The sequence below is a fragment of the Parus major genome, chromosome 1A (genome assembly GCF_001522545.3).
Source record: "Parus major isolate Abel chromosome 1A, Parus_major1.1, whole genome shotgun sequence".
Taxonomy (NCBI): domain Eukaryota; kingdom Metazoa; phylum Chordata; class Aves; order Passeriformes; family Paridae; genus Parus; species Parus major.
The window spans coordinates 21,702,070-21,719,545 of NC_031773.1; the positions used below are offsets into that span (position 1 = coordinate 21,702,070).

A 17,476-nucleotide genomic window follows, 5' to 3' on the forward strand; every position below is an offset into this window, starting at 1 on the left:
GGGTACAGCCCTGCCGGGACACAGTCCTGCCTGGGGTACAGTCCTGCCTGGGANACAGCCCTGCCTGGGGTACAGTCCTGCCTGGGGTACAGCCCTGCCGGGACACAGTCCTGCCTGGGGTACAGTCCTGCCTGGGACACAGCCCTGCCGGGACACAGTCCTGCCGGGGACACAGCCCTGCCGGGACACAGTCCTGCCGGGACACAGTCCTGCCTGGGGTACAGTCCTGCCTGGGGTACAGTCCTGCCTGGGGTACAGTCCTGCCGGGGACACAGTCCTGCCGGGGACACAGCCCTGCCGGGACACTGTCCTGCCTGGGGTACAGTCCTGCAGGGGACACAGCCCTGCCGGGACACTGTCCTGCCTGGAGCACGGTCCTGCCGGGGACACAGTCCTGCCGGGGACACAGTCCTGCCGGGGACACAGTCCTGCCTGGGGCACAGCCCTGCCGGGGACACAGCCCTGCCTGGGGTACAGTCCTGCAGGGGACACAGCCCTGCCTGGGGTACAGTCCTGCCGGGGACACAGTCCTGCCGGGGACACAGCCCTGCCTGGAGCACAGTCCTGCCTGGAGCACGGTCCTGCCGGGGGTTCCCGCTCCGGGATCGCGCTGGCGGCGGCGCTAGGACCGGGCAGGCGGCGGCGCATGCGCGGGGTGCGGGTGCCGCGGCTGGCGGAGCGCTGCGGGCGGGGCGGAGGGGCCGGGGCAGCCGCGGGGCCGGGCCGGGCCGGGCCGGACCTTTCCCGGGACCGGACCTTCCCCCGCGCCCGCCGCAGGGCATGGGCGCCGCGGCTCCGCGCTGCGCTGCCGCGCCCCGGCCCCATGAGTCCTCGCCGGAGCGAATGAGTGCGGGAGGCGTCCGGGGGGTAAGTGGCCGCTGTCCCACGGCCGCCCTCTCTCCTCAGCGCAGCGCGTCCATCCTGAGCTGAGAGGAGCTGGCGTTCTCGGGCCGTGCCTCCGCTGGCCTCAGCTCAGCTCCGCTGTGCAGCTGGGGTAGCCTGCGGCTTCTCCCAGCTCGCGGGTTTATTATTTTTTATGAGAACAGCTCGCTCCTCGCTGCCTCCGGGCGGGCCGGGAGGGGAAGGGAGGCTGCCGGGGGTCTCCGCGGGGTGCGGTCGGTCCGGGCTCGGCGGGGCTCCGCCGCCTCCACCTGCGCGCCGGTCCCTCTGCAAGGCGGACTCGCCCACCCTTCTCCCCCTCTTTCCCTGCAGGGCGCCGGCGGCCCGGCCTCGGGAGGGAGGATGTGGTGAGAGGATGGGGCTGTGTCCCGCGGGGGCTCGCCATGGCCAGGGAGGACTCGGTGAAGTGCCTGCGCTGCCTGCTCTATGCCCTCAACCTGCTCTTCTGGGTGAGTGCAGCGACGCGGGGCGGGCAGGTGCCGTCCCCAGGCTCAGGACGGGCACGGCCGCGGGCTGTCGGCGCTGGGCCCGGGGCGGGAGGTGCCGCCCTGGTGCCCTTGGCCCCATGCCAGGCAGCTCCTGCAAGGGAGTACATTTTACTGGGGAAAAAAATTACTTTGGAAGCTAGTGGGAAGTAAAATTGAATTAGGGTTACTCGTGGGAATTGGTGTACCTGTAATACGCAAAGAGGGGAATATTCACGGGTGGCTTCTTGACTGGGTGAGTTTCAGAGCATCCTGTGACCCAGGATGAGCTCTGAGCTCTCGCTGGTACTTGAATAGTCTGCCCAGAGTCTTGTGCATTCAGTGGACAGATCCTAAGTGGCGGGCAAGGCCCCTTCTTTTGTTTTGAGGATTTCAGTCAAAGCTGTATTTATAGCACCAGGGTTTCTCACTCTCCATACAAGTGTGTGTGTCTTGTTCCTTAAACTTTTGGAGCTCTGAAGAAGCAGCAGGATGGATATTTTTGATTTCTCACTCATTTGCAACAAATGAAATCTCTTTCACCTGAATAGATGAGATTTGTTAATGGGTAAGACAAGAAAAGGGATGACACTGCAGACCTGTTCATAAGGGCTGGCTCCTGAGGTGCTGTAGACTTGAGTGATGCAGGGATAATACATGGGCTGGGACCAAAGCTAGTTTATGTCTGAATTCTTTCCACCTGCATCCAGCTCTGGGATCCCCAACACAGGAAGGACATTGGCCTATGGGCATGGGTACTGAGGAAGGTCACCAAGATGGTTAGAGGGGTCCAGCACCTTTTCTGTGAAGAAAGGCAGAGAGAATTGAGATTTTTCAGCCTGGAAAAGAGAAGGGTTTGGGGTGACCTATTTGTGGCTTTCCAGTACCTGAAGGGAGCCTACAAGGAAGATGGAGAAGGACTAGAGCATGTAGTGACAGGACAAGGAGGAGTGGCTTCAAACTGAAAGAGAGTAGGTTTACATTACATATTTTAGAGGAAATTTTTATAATTGTAATTAAATCGTTATAATTATAAGGAAATTCTTACTGTGGTACCCATGAGTCACTGGAACAGGTTGCCCAGAGAAATTTTGCCTGTCACATTCCTGGAAGTGTTCAAGCTTTGAGTAACCTGTTCTAGTGAAAGGTGTCCCTGGCCATGGCAGGGGCTTTGGAATTGAGATGAAGTCCCATGATTATTGAAAACTAAGTGGAAATCAGAATATGAAGGAGAGAGAAAACTGTTAAACAGCATTTGGAACAGAATGGTAGTTTTTGTGCAAAATTAATTGCTTTGTTCAAGTTAGGGGCATGAAGTCTTTGAAGTCCTGAATAAAACTGCAAGAGTCAGTGGACACTGCCTGGTAAGGTCTGACTGTCAAGCTCGTAGAAGAGAACATCTGAAGTAAGCTTCAAAGTGTGTGCAGCTATACCAGTGTGTGTGATGGGACTTGAGCATTTGTCGTTGCCAGCTTGGTGAGGATAGACCAGTGCATATGAAGCTCCTTAAGATAACACAGGTGGCTATACAAATATTCTGATTATGAATACTGCTGAAAGACCGAGGGTGCAGATGGTGGCTGCAAAACACCACTGTCGGCATTATTTGGTTGTTTTCAGTGCCTACGGAAGCAGAGAAGTGAGGGAACTTTATCAGTCACTCTGCTGCTATCCTTGTAGCTTCTCCATGGTATTGCTTGTAAATGTACAGCTGTGTGCTCTGTTTGAAAAGAAACTTTTTTACTGAGCTCAGCTGATGAGCTGTGGTGTACCTGTGTGTGCATGAGAGGGAGGCAGGCAGGGAGTGCTGTTCATAATGCTTTCTGTCACTTTTGACCTAAGGTCTGCTTAGCTGTTAATAATGTATAAGCAATCAGCAGAAAGCCCAAGGCTGTGTTGTAGTGGTTCATCCTGTTTTATAATGGACCAGTAAATGTACTGCCTTTATTGCTCCAGAAAAACACTGGTTTTGTGGAAGTGAGTAGATCGGTACTTTAGGACCTGTAACTTGCAGAAAGCCTTTCTTCTTACAAGATGGAAATAAATTCATCGTCGGTGATCTAACTGTTGTTGGTTAAGTGACTGACTGGTTAAGTGGCTGGTCATAGACCTGATGATACCCTTCTGGAAGCTTTTTCCATGGTCATTTGAAGCATGCATCTGACTGTAAGACATCTGTTTCATAGCAGTGGAAGTTGCAGTTTCAGGACATTCCCAGTCTTGTAATTTTTTTTGGCAGTGCTTTTTTTGACTGTGTCCTGGACAAGGAATATCCTTCAGACTAAATCCTGCAGTTAACACTTGGTTTCATTCTTCTGCAATCCTCATATATATATATATATATCTAAATGGGTGTCACTTCTTAGTGTAATTTGCAAGACTGGGGTATCCAGCTTGATTCTATGTTCTGTAACACTGCTGTTTCCAGTATATTAAATTCTGGGCAGCCTAATAAAAGAGAAGACCTCCAAAAATGCATGATTTGGTCTTTTGTGGTCAAGACTTAGTGCTTAGCTAAGCAGCCTATCTTAGTGGTTCATGAGGGAAGATGAATTCCTACTGCTTTCTATTTTTCTGTTCTTAGGGAGAATACTGTTTTTTGTTATATCTAGATAGTACGCATGCCGGCACTTGGAGAAATTAATTTTAATAGCTTTACAGATATATTTTATGCAGTTTATGGGGCTGCAGGGTTTTTCCTTCTGGTGGGGCTGTACTGGATTGGCAAACTCCTGACACTGTCCCAGCTCTGTAGCAGTCCTAGCTGTAACATGAGTATCCTCATTCATTTTGAGCCTGTACAGCTTGTCCTCACAGAATCCCTCTTTGCCGCACTTTGCAGTGCTGCCATTGTTCTGTATTTAGCTGTGGTCATTCTCCTAGTCAAACCACCTTTCCAAGCATTTATACTAGGCAGACCTTCAGTCACAGAGCATGGTCAGCCTGTAATAATGGCACAGATATATCACAGGAGATACTGGAGTGCAAGTGTTCCCTGTGGGTTGTGCTAGAACAGGAACTAGCAAATGGTGCTGAATACAGGGAAAATTCAGCCTCCTGACTGCTTGCAGGGATTAAGCAAAGCAGTGATTTTGAGATGTACAGGTTTGTTTTACTTTCCTTTGCAGCTTAGCCCTGTATGTTCTTTTATAAAAGTTATTAATAGTTGAAATAGATTAACTGGATAGTGATAGTAGATGCAACTAAAAGCGGTACAATTTTATCAATGTTCTCATTTTTTTTGAAGAAAAGCAAAGCATTTGGCAGGAAGAGTGCATGAAAAAGTCTGTATAGACTTTCTGTCTTGAGAAAACTGCCAACTTTTTTTTTTTTTTCCCTCTGGTAAGCATGTGAGGCAGGAGCAGCTGCTGTTGTGTGGCTTGTAATTGAGGATGACTGTACTGTAGTGCTGGGGACAAATCAAGGTTGTAAGTTGCAGTTGACTGTGTCACAGGTGGTAAGGGTCTCTTAACTGATGATTAGAAGTGTCAGTGGATGTTTGAGCCGAGACAGGGATGTTGCCACTTTTATTTTACCTTGTGAGCTTTTTTTGCCTAGGGATATGCTGTTTCTGTTGAACAGTGTTTAAGATTTCCTTCAGCAGTACCATCTAATTTCAGTTATGTGATTGCAGCCAATAGTACTTCTGGCAGGTAGTGGAATTTGTTTGCATCTATCTCGAGCTTGTTGTTTGTGAACAAAGTTTAAAAAAAAAAGTCACATAAGATGAAAGTGGAGCAAGTTTCCAGTTAGTTTTCCACTTGAGTACTTTGCACACTTAAGTCTTCTAGTTTTGCCTGTGTGTATTAATCAGAACTCAGAGCAAGTGAATATGAATGTTGTGCTAGGAAGTAATTAAGGGTGGTTGGAAGCAGTGATGTTATATTTCCTGTGTTCTCCAACTTCAAATACATATGTTGAATCTTGTAATTTTTTTGCTTTTTTGGAATCTGTTGTTACATGAGAAAGAAATCAGTCTATCCTGCTTTCTGTGAAAACAGATTCTGGACAGAGGCTGTTTGTCCTGCGTTTTGACTTCCACTCTTGTTGGTGGGATTTGTAGATACTTGGAATGAAAAGTTTGGGTCAATATTTTAAGTGGAAAATACTATCCATTGAAATGAACACTGCCTGGCCAGGTACCTGTAGCACTGTAAACTGTGTTTTAGGCTAGTATACTCTGATTTTGGGGACTGCAGTTCAGACATGTGCAATTAAAACCTTATTTTCTTAGCACTCTTTATATAAAGAAAATAACAGTGGCTTCTGTGGGAATATGCTGTCTTTTTAAAGGAATGCTTTCAACAGAGGAAGCTATAGGAGGAGTTTGAAAGGATCAGAAGTATTTTGAATTCTGGTATTTGAGAAATCTCTTACTTTTTGATGTCTTCAGGCTGTAATATTTATACCACATCATTGCATTATCAGATTATGTCCTAACAGAGTTCAGCCATAAGTAAACTTTGTGTCTACCTCTATATAACTTTTTATTCTAAGTATCTTGGTAGGTGATATGGCTCACCCTGAGTGGCATATCAGCTATGAATTGCTGGATGAGTTTCTGGAAAACTGTCCTGGAAGAGAGTGGCTTAATGTACTAATGGAAAGGGAAGAAACAAACTCAGACCCCCACCCAAATGTTAGGAATTGTATTAATATGCTTTTTAATTGGCATTGAGAAAGAAGTGAACCACAGACACTTTTTCGGTAACACTCACAGTTAACTCTGTGGCAGTCATTGCATCAGCCGGGAGGATGAATCACAAACCTGTGCTGACAAGATTTGAGCTCAGGGGGAAGGAAAAATTTCAAACTATGTGCTTATACTGGTAAACCACAATCTGGAGCAAACTGGAAGGGTCCATCTGGCATGTAGGTACTTGTATATTTTTTCTTTCTTTCAATTTGTGTCTCCTTTTGTAGAAGGTAGCTATCCAATTATTCATGAATCTCCAGTATCCTGTGCCCAGTACGTTTCTGTACCCTGAAGATTCTCTATCATCTTGAGTCTGTGGTAGGCTCTAGACAAGGCTCATAGAAATAATAACAATTTTTAAAATATCTTGTAGCTATTTCACAAGTTATAGGGGACAATTTAATTTTGTGCATTTTTGTAGTGATTTAAATAAAAATTAATCATCTTTGTGTGCTCATAAGAATTCATGTGTAAAGCAGGAAAGTTAGGTATAAACCCACTAACAAGTAATTTGTAGTCCTGTGGAGCATAGGAAACCCATGCTCTTTTAAAGTATATATATATGCTCAGTTTAAAAATAATTTGCGTGCATCTCTGAGATTGACTATTGTCCATGAATAAAAGCAAACTCTTAGAGAAGCAAAATTAAGAGTATATTGTGTATATGTGAAGGCATATCATCTTGATGGTAATGTGTGCATTGTGATATGGATTGGGATACTTGAGCTGTGAGCATTGCTCTGGATTACTTGTGATGAGCAGCACAGACCTGTTCCTCCCCAAAGCAAAAGATGTCTTGACACTGAGATGGTTACTTTTGAGGGAAAAGTGGCACAAGTTCGTGTCCTAACAAGAAGTGCAGTGCCTGAGAAGTTGTAGAGAGGGTGGTTGAAGAAATACACATACTTCTTTATCACTCTTTGCTTTTAATGTACCCTTGTGCTCCACAGCCCAGAGGTTGATGTGGGTCTGACACACTGTAGAATTGTACCTCAGCCTTGTTTGCATGTTTGAGCTCTTGTTCTTTCTGCTGTGCTTCCTCTGGGTGCCTTGAACAGCCACCTGCTGAAAATCTGGCTCATGTTCCCTGGGAGGGTGACCTCTTAGCAGCCTGTCAGTGCTCCAGCAGTTGCCTTACTGCAAAGTGTGCGAGATCCAGCCCGTGCCAAACGTGCAGCAGGTCGCTAACTCACTGTTGCAGCTGTGCAAGCAAACCCAGATTCAAAGTGCAAATATGAACGTGCTTCAGCTGTTTACTAATGTGGGAGGGGACCTAGGCATAACCTTGTAGGAAGCTTAGTTAAAATGAAATATTGGAATATCTGTACAATAAAAGGTGTTTTTTTAGGAAATGGAGGATTTCTCTTTTTTGTAGGCAATTCTTCTTTCTCCAAACGTTTAAATGGTTTTGCGAGGTAATACAGAAAAGAAGGCCTCTTGCTCCTCGTCCTCCACCCTTATGACCCTCTGTCCCAAAAAATGTAGCTGTTTATCCATGGACCTGACTAATCTGTGTTTGTTCAGTGATCTAAATGTTGAACCTAATAGTGAAAACCCTGTAAAAGCATTGCAGCATGTTCATGACCTTGTAATAGTGTATCCCCCCTGTCCCTTGGTAAGGGTAATTCATAGCTCAGATTACCTGAATCAATTTTAACAGGAAGATTTTCACAAGGTTTGTTTTGGGATTTGTTTGTGGGGTTTTTTGGTGATTTTTTGTTTTTGTTCTTAACTAAAATTATGGGACATATGCTGATGAATGTTGTCATATCTTGGAAGTAATTTCCTTGTAGCTAGAGACCTTTTAATGCAAAGAAGGTTGCTCTCTACTGCTGCTAGTCAATGTTTCATTATGGGTATCAGGGCCTGGCCTGGAGTTGTTTACCCCATCTGTTAGAATAAAAATGATCATGTGTGATTTTTTGGTATGGAAGATACTGTCAATCTTTCCTCCAATTTAATTGTTAAAAAAAGCACTTTCTCAAATTAGAGCAGAAGTTAAATTAATGTGTTAGACTGAATGAAAACAATTTTGGGAGGGTGAACAGAGGTGTTGATATAGCAACATCAACTGGACTTGCTTCCTTAAAGACAGAAATACATGTTCATTTATTAATTGGAAAGGCAGATTTATTTTCCAGTTTAGTTATGGCCTCAGAGACACTGGGACTAGAACTTTCAAAATAATGGCTTAAAATACATACTTAATGAATTGAAAATAATTTTATATTTTCATTTTGATGTCTAATTTACGTAAGAGAGTTCCAAACACAATTTAAACTATGCTTGGAAATGATCGCTCCTAATAACTGAAGTCTGTTTTTGGATATTGTAATTCAGTTGTCTGAGAAAACCTCAGTAGCTCAAAAAACTTTGCATTAGAAATTAATTTGAAAATTTAATATATTATTGGGTGCATATTGTTCATATATAAAAATAGAATTTATTTCCTATGTTCAATCAGTGTGGAAATATATTTAAAACAGAGTATTACAGTAGGCATCACTGTGAACTCCTCAGTGTTGTGTTGATGGCTATACAACATACTGTGACAGCTCAGAATTAAACCCATAGTGACTTGTGCAGCCAGCTGCAACAAATAAACATGTTTTACTGCATACTATCATATTATATTTACAGCACAGCAGAGTGGCTGTCATCAGATAAGCTTGAATGAAAACTTTTTAGTGAAATGATGTTACTGGTAATGTGAGAATTATCTTAGCAGTTTTATTTGTCATAAACTTGTGTTCTTTCATCTGATTGCTTGATACAGATTTTAACTGTATGTTACGTATAAATCTGTTGCAAAGCAACGGCTGAAGTGGGGACTGCCAGTTTTTTGGGACCACCGTTGTACCATCCTTCAAATGAATCAACAATAGCTTTAATCAGGACCTTCCTCCTGCCCGTGACTTCGTAAAAATCACTTGGCAGTGAATGTCAGGGATGTGCCTGCTGATACTTGCCGGTGGGTTTGGATGCACACCAAGGTTTTTGGGGAGGCTGTTAACTGTTTCTGCCTACTGAGTGCCTGGACTCAGTTGTACTGCTGGTGTCGATGAATTCTGTGCTGCTGGCTGAAGATCTGCATGTGCCGTAGGTGGTTGGAAGTGGTGGGTTTCTGGAGCTTTCTTGATGTCACCTGGCACTTGAGGATGTTTTTAGTACTTACACAGGGCAGCACATCTGCACATTGAGTCAGCAGGAGGCTGTGGAGGCCAAATATGTGTGTTGTGTTCTTGTGATTCCCTTGTGGCTATGGAGCAGGTGAGCAAGTGGATTGATGGATGGGAGCTTGATAATCTTTTGTCACTAAAATAAACATCAGTCATTATACAGAACAGTCTGGTGTTGCAAAGGCATCTTTCATCCCTCAGGGTGTTGCTGCCCTGAGGCTCACTTCTGCTGATCAGAGGGGTTGCAACATTTTCCCCATCATTCCTTCTATTAGTAAAGAGCTACCAAGCACTTGCTGGCTTATGTGCTGTGAAATACACCTTTTAAGTAATCAACTTATTTCTGAATTGTCGTTTTGGGTTATCAGTTTGCTCTTTCATAAGGCCTCTTTTTTCAAGAGGAGCCTCAAGTATTTGCCTTTGCTTTCTGACCCACACCTTTCTGCCGCCCCAGCTGCACACTGTTACTGACTTTCATGCCTGTGAATGAAATGTGTCTTTCAGGTTATTCGGAGTAATAATTCACTTTGGACTTGAAAGTATGTGCCCAAAGGTGCCTCACTAGGAATTTGACTTGCAGGAGAGTGTTGCACAGGTAATCTGTGTGTAGTATCTGTGTAGCAGTGAGGTAAGGCAATGTGCTTGCACTTTTTCCAGTCATGCTGACCTAGCTCTTGTGCATTTTAAGAGTAGCAGAAGTCAGTAACATCTGAAGCAGTTACTGGTGGTGAGATCATGCCAGGCACAGGGTGAGTGAGTGGTTGAGTGGTAGCCTGGCTTTCACAGGCTTTATAGGTGGAATGTTCTTGCATGTCTTTGCATCAGCAAGAAATGGTAGTAATTGTTAGTTATTCATACTAAATAGCTAAGGGGAATCAAAATGGCTAAAATCTTTCTGAATGATGCAAGAGGCCTTTCATAGAGAGTTTGTTCTTATGAACTGAAACAGTGTTCATGCAGTTACATTACTGGTGAAGGTTGTGTTTCCTAGGTTAAAGGAAGCAGTCCTTTTTTCCCAGTTGCTGTTCATATATGAGGAGGGAGTCATGTTCTCTGATGTGGTAATTAAGCATTTCTGTAGAAGTCACAGGCCATGTGTTGGCCTCAGCTTGGTGATGTATCTGCCTAGATTTTCCATGGATTTTTTTGTGGGCAAAAGTACATATCTAGGCAGAGAAAACTCAGTCTAGGCAGACAGAACAGATATGAAACTTCTTGTTCTTCATGATTTGCCTTTGCATGCAAGTTCTTTTCTTCTAGCAAACTGAATGATTCTTTTGGTGATGGGACTCTGCTCAGTACTTTTGGTCCTTTCTATCTTCTCTGCCTTTTACCTGGTGGTTCTGTGATCTCCCTGTTGTCTGTGAGTAACCTGCATGCTTCAGTGTATTGCCAGATCTTACCTCTGCTGAAAGAGCAATTTTGCCTTCCTCAAAATCCACCACCTCTCACTGCGTGTACAATGTGCTGCCGCATGCTGATGGCTGAAAGAAAATTTGTGCAGCCTGAGAGTGCCTAATGGACAGCAAGGAGTAGGCATTCTACCAGTCTAGTATGCGAGGAAGAATATTACTTAGAAAGCAGTCATTTTTCTGGTACTGTTTTTGTAGCAGGGCCATCTGGCTCTTACTAAAAGTTACTGAGCAGTGTTTTGATGGACTTCTCACTTCTGAACACCACTGTTGTAAAATGAATTAACCAAATTGGGTTATAGCCTAAATATCTTAAATATTTTATCGTAAACATGATAAACATTTTATCATATTTTACTATAAACATCATAAACATGAGCGAATGCTTTGCTGTGCGTATCAACAGGCCTGTCAGGAAGATGTGGAGGGTTAAAAATGTTTTGTATTGCCTTCTGACAACAAGAAAGTAGGGTGTCTGCTTGTTGTCTGCTTTACCTCTCTAGTGTTTTTGACTGCTTGTGTGGTATGTTTGCCTGACACTTTTTTAGGACATAGGTGGGGGGAGTTTATTTAGGAGGAGATTCCAGTCATCTTGGTTTCCTTGTTCCTGCAACTTCCTGAAAATAAGACAATAGAAAATGTTCTTTACTATTACTGTTTCATCAGCCAAAACTGATCCCACAGAGTGTAAAGAACATGAGTGAATATAATAGACATGTAGCATGCACTAGCTTCCAGGAATATGCTTGCAGCATGTCAAGCGCCCAGCTCCTGCTGGCAGCACTCAGAGCCAGGGCAGTGCCTGTACTTTGTGCATGAGATCTGAAAAGCAGGAAGAAGCTCTGGGATAGCTGCTGGGACTTCTGTGAAATTTTAAAGTAGTCTGCTGTGGGCATGCTGTAGGCTAAGGAGCCAGTAAGGATACAGAGTGAATTTTCCTGTTAGGTTTGATCCACTCTAAGTTGTTCCTCAAAACAACTTCAGGGGAGTATGAGGGCATGTGAGAATCTAGATGTTGATGACAACAGGGGAGATGAGCACTTCTTAGTGATTTAAGAAACTGTAAGTATAATGCTGATGTATCATACTGTCATAGCCCTGTGCAGTTCATGAAAACAGTAGTATTCAGGAGATTCAGCATGCTTAGGAACCCCCCCCTCAGCTAGACAATGGTGTTTCTGAGGTCCTGTGTCTTCTGTGGTTCAGGCCTAGATGCCCCCATGAGACTGAATGAGGAGTGCCTCGTCCTCTAGCAGTACCTAGCAGCAGTAGAGCTGGTGCTGTCGCAGTGTGGCAGGTTCTGAATCTGTTGTTTGGGTTTGGCTTCTCAAGAAAACCAGAGGATGGATCTTCTCCTGGTAAGTTCCAGGTGTGCTGAAGCGAACGATGGCATCAGGTGACAGAAATCCATGTCTGCTGAGGTAGTGGCAATTCTGGGTGGGCTCAGTCTTTGGGATTTACTTGCTGTGGGAGCAGTCCTGGTGAAAATGTAGTATCTTTATGCCTCTGAAGTGCCTGACATGTTAGGTACCCAAATGCTTTATATGGTTTATAATTGAAATACTGTTAGTTTTATTTTCATTTTATGGTTCAGGAAACTGAGACATAGTGTTCATGGTGTGACTCTGTCCAAATGAGGAGGAGAATCAGATTCTTCTAAATTCAACCCACAGATAAATCTCTGTCGAGCATCATTGTATTAGGACAGTTGTATGAGATTTTTCTTCACTAGCTGTGTACTTGAGCATGGCTTCATGATTTTATGCAGACTGATGTGTATCACTTGTGAGCCTTGAAGAGTCACTGATTTTAGCAGTGTAAGCTCTCCCTGTTTTTTCTATGGTATGTTGTACAGTGGTGGGATAGGAGCCAGCAGTTGCATCACTAGGTGGAAAAGAAGATTAGTGTCACTGGCACCCTAAGACTTGGGCAGCAAATGAATTCTAAGCATACAGAAGTACAGTTTTGGGGACAGTATGTTGTTCACATAAGTGAGTGCATGAAAGATGTTAGTGATGATTGATCCTCTACTTAAATTATGAATGATCTTCCAATTTGTGTTAAACACATGATAAATAACTTAATGTTTTCTTTTTAGTTGATGTCCATCACCATATTAGGTGTTTCTGCTTGGCTGAGAGACTACCTGAATAATGTTCTCACTTTAACTGCAGAAACAAGGTAAAGCTTTAGTTAAATTTTTAATCTGTGTGGGTTACTGATTGGGGTAGATGTTGTTCATTATATGTGGCAAGCTTCTTAATTAGGATTTATAGAATTGAGAATCTTTCAGTTAAACTAATCATTGTTTTATTGGAAGGTGCATTTTTTGCCACAGTTATGGGCATCAGTTGAAATTAGAAAAAGGGGAAAGATAAGGTTTCAATCCTCTGCCTTTCTCTTCTGACAGGGATCAATTTTTGGCTGGTTGACAACATGTAATCATATTATATTAGTATTTAGTTTTAAATACTTAATTCAGTCCAGAGATTTAGAAATTCTATTATTTTTATTACAGCAGTGCTTATGAGCCCTGGTGATAAAACAGGGTCTCATTGTGCTGCACACTGTACAAATGCAGGGCATGATTACCTTCGCTCCAGAGAGGTTTTGGACAGTGCAATTTTTGTTACCCAAATGTAGTATTTGACTTTAAAACGATGTTGAAGAGATTTTTTTGTGCAATATGTGAGGTGCTGGAAAGAAAGTATCTGCTAATCGACCATTTTCTTCTTAATGACTGTATTTTTTTCCTTTGTATCTTTTTTTGTGATTGTGCTTTTTTTGAGGATTGTTCTGATTGGTTTTTAGGGTGGAGGAGGCTGTCATTTTGACTTACTTTCCTGTGGTCCACCCAGTTATGATTGCAGTCTGCTGTTTCCTCATCATAGTTGGAATGCTGGGATACTGTGGAACAGTGAAAAGAAATCTGTTGCTCCTTGTCTGGGTATGTTTCATAACTTCTGTTTTGTTTCAGGAGTGTTAGAAAGGTTTTAATCCACAGGCATTAGATAAATACTGATTATTTTTTATTACCCTGTTGAGTTATGGCATTGGTGAGGAATGGCAATTGCAAAGCACACAGTAGGAAATAATTTGTTGCCTAGATTGCGTTATGCTGTGATTGAAAGACAAGCAGTTTCTCAATTGCAAAAATTCACTTCATTTAGTAGAGGAGTTGCTGAAGGGAAAAATAACTCAAACTCTTCAGTACTAGTAATTATAGAGACATGAATCTGAGTACTCTGAAATAAACCCATATGTTACTGTTTTGACTCCTAGCTGTGCAATAGCTACCTAACCTAGACTTTCTTTGTGTAAATTAACAGCATTTGTAGCTTAAGAGAGTTAATTCTGAGTATGTTCAGAAACTTTGTCTTCTCTTACATGGATGTGGAATTTTGCAGTTGCATTTGATTGTGAGCAAGTTTAAAAATAAATTCGAAGTACCCATCTTTTTCCTTCATTTGGAGAGTATATAACTGAGCTGACAGCAGCTGAAAGGGAGCAGTCTGCCCTGCACAAAGATTTGTGTACAGTTTTAACTGTGGTGTGGCTAGAACTGTCAAGGGAGCCAAACACCATGTTCTTTGTCTGGAAGTCAGTGAATTTAAGGACAATTAAAAAAACAGTCAGCCAAAAACAAACAAGCAAACAAAAAAATGGTATTCCAACAAGAGCCCATGAAGTTCACACAAATCTTAAAGGATTAGAGTTAAAATTTTTAGATGATTGGCAGTACTGAAATCCAGGAGTGCCATGTATCTATATGCTTCTTAAAAGTGTAGCTGTAGCTTTGCAGAATTGGACTCTGCTCTTTAACATGAGGATAAGCAGGATTCCAAGCACTCTGTAAATCCAAGAGAGCAGGAGAAATGGATGTGGAAGAGGTGTATCAGACTTGACTACTGTAATTGAAGTAGGAGAAAATGGACAGATAGAACACTTCAGCTCTTGATATTTATCCAGGGTCCCATACAAGTAGAGTTGGGCTCCTGCTGTTTTTTCACTGCACTGTGTGTTGGATTCTCACAAACTGCATTCAGTTGAATTTTTCATGTGGATCTGTGCAGGCTTAAATATGTGACACCTAAATCTCACACATTTTGCACAAAATGGTCATAAAAACACTGTAAGAAATTGGCTGAGATTTATGGAACCTTTGTTTTTCTCTAATAGAAACATTCGAACTGCAGCATAAACAGTTGCAAAACTGTACTGGGGTTTTGTATTAAAATGTCATTTATTTATTTATGTATGTATTTATTTATTTATTTATTTATGAAGGTTGGAGAAAACTTTATTTGATATTTCCAGATGAATGTCTGCAACAGAAGTGTTCTTTAGTTGCAAGAGGGCAGTGCTGTTTCTCCTTTTGGATATTTTGTTCAGCCTGTATGCAATGTGAAAATGATTCTTTCAAAACTATATTGTTGGGGAAAACTCTCATTTAAATCTGAACATGTTAGAGTAACAGACTACTCACACACATTTCTTATTTCTAGATCTTAACATTGCAATGTTAAAATCAATGGAAACAAGTTCTAAAATGATTAGTTATGGGCATGTATTTAAGAGTAATGGATTAATGTAATTTCATACCTTATAATTATTTCTCTAGTAATCTTTCTTACATACTTTAAAAGGGCTTTGTACATATTTTTGTTTCATCTAATAGTTACAGTATTAAAATATGGTAAACTTAGTAAACCTTAGGAGTTCTTGTAAGGGTATAAGATTGCTTTCATAATGTGTTCTTTATTTTATAGTGGTGGTAGTTTTTAATACTAATTAAATTAATTAAAAGGTAAAAATAACTTCATGATGTAGATCAATGCCACATAGTATCTGGGGAAAGAAAAAGTTATTTTTGGTATAAGCTTAGAAAAACCCACCTCACTATTTCAAGAGTTAATAAAACTAGTTTTGGTCTTCAGTTTATTTACATTGCAAGTGAAAAATAGAAATAATTTATAGCCTTTAATACCATCTGGAAATAAATAATTTGAAGTGTGTTTAGGCAGTCAAATCTACACTAAATCAAAAGGCAAGACATTTTGGTCATTTTATGTTGCAATATTTCATTTTCAGGAGCTTGAGATTTGCTCTTGCTAAAAAAACTGATAAGCAAAACTAAATTATATCTTCCTAAGTATGTCATTGTCTTTGATTGATTGTTAAATAAATGCAGTTATGTTATACCATACAGAAGTATGCAGACATAAGTCAGTGCTTCATTCATCAGACTGATCAGAAAACTGATGGATCAACAAAATGAGCTTTTGTTCAACCAGATGAATTAAAGAAAAGAACCTTCATGTAAAACATTAACAGCCCCTTCAATCATGCTTTTAGTCTTCTTTTTGAAGCACATGAAAGCCATAATGATGGCACGCACAGATATTTGGATACAGGTCTTGACGTTCCTGGCAGCATGCTCATTGCTAGTGCTGATGTTAATTGAAATGGATTTTTGGAAAATGTAATAAAGTGCAAAGACAATAAAATAGATATGGTATTGGTTTTAATACATTCAAATACATAATTTTCATTTGTTTTTGAAATTCTGTCTTGAAGTCTTTCTGTCTTCACATGGGGGCATAAGTATACATCAAACTCGTGTTTTCTCAGCTTAATAGTAGGAAAATGTAAGACCTCAGTCTTCTGAGGCACATGCTCTGGACTTTCTGTAGAACCACCATTTTAAAGCTATGACAATTTCATTTTCATCACTTCAGAAGTATGTTCTGAAGGGTAGTTGGTTTGAAGAGTCCATGTGTATCTTGAGTTTCTATATTATTTTTGTGTGATTGATCAATATCCTCATGTAGAAGTAGCTATGATGCTAGCCTAAAGTGGAAGATCTGATCTCTTCCAAGTCACTGACTTGGGTGCATGAAAAGTACAAGGATGGCAAAGTAGAGTCCTGGTTTTATGGTGGTTGATATAGTTCTTTCAACAAGTTTTGTTCTGTATTTGAAAAAAAAAAATACTTTGCCTCTCTTCTGAGACTCTGTTTTGGATTGTTTTCAAAGTTTGTTATGCACATTGTCTAACTGAAAAACACCCAAACCCTAACAAAATGCATATATTCTTTAAGAATAATATCCCTAAGGATATGTGGTGGGGTTTTTTTTATTTTTTTTGTTGTTTTTTGTTTGTGTTTTGGTTTTTTATTTTTTGGGTTTTGTTGGGTTTTTTGGGTTTTTTTGGTTGTGGTTGTTAGTTTTTGGGGTTTTTGGTTTGTTTTGGTTTTTTTTTTAGTTCTTGTTTTGTTAGTATAACAAAAATAAGCTTTGGTACTCAACAAGAAGATCTTTATGAAAATCCTACTGGAAAATACTTCTGGCTGAAATTTTCGTTGAAAGTTCTTGTATTTTTTACTATGACTTTTCTGTAACTGCAGCATTCAAACAGCACAGGACTCAAATTTTTCTGTGTATGTTTTCACAAAGGGGAAAACTGTTAAAAATATTTGATGATCAACAAGGCAAATCCTGCTACTGATTTTTATCATAGAGTTGACAGAGTAATAAATATTCTTCAGAGCTAAACATTGTTAGATCCTGTTGGTGTGTGGTTAAATGACTTATTAATTCAGTTATGGTGAAACCTGCTAATAAATTGGACCCTGTTAGACTAAGCTGTGTATTGAGTTGAAACACAACCAGACAAACCATCATCAAACTACTGGTTTCTGTGAAGTCCATCTAAAGAATGCTGAGATGCTGTTGACGGTATCACCACTTGTGGCAAATTCTTCTGTACACATACACCCATTTCAGTGGATGCAGAGGTGATAGGGGTGATTAAATTGGGACATCT

At 41.6% G+C, this 17,476-nt stretch overlaps 1 protein-coding gene across 3 annotated transcripts in view; it reads left to right on the top strand.

Annotated features, from left to right (window-relative positions):
- Positions 1-743: 743 nt before the first annotated feature.
- TSPAN12 (tetraspanin 12) overlaps positions 744-17,476 on the top strand; it is a 40,229-nt gene continuing 23,496 nt past the window's right edge. The window contains exons 1-4 of one of the 3 annotated variants that reach the window (XM_015628807.2): positions 744-867; positions 1,213-1,349; positions 12,750-12,832; positions 13,463-13,598. In XM_015628807.2, coding sequence (XP_015484293.1) covers positions 1,284-1,349; positions 12,750-12,832; positions 13,463-13,598 — 285 coding nt within the window. In that variant the 5' untranslated portion in view covers positions 744-867; positions 1,213-1,283. Of the gene's footprint in view, positions 868-1,212; positions 1,350-11,923; positions 12,010-12,749; positions 12,833-13,462; positions 13,599-17,476 lie in introns of those variants that run through there. The other 2 variants (XM_015628805.3, XM_015628806.3) reach the window with 2 other exon arrangements.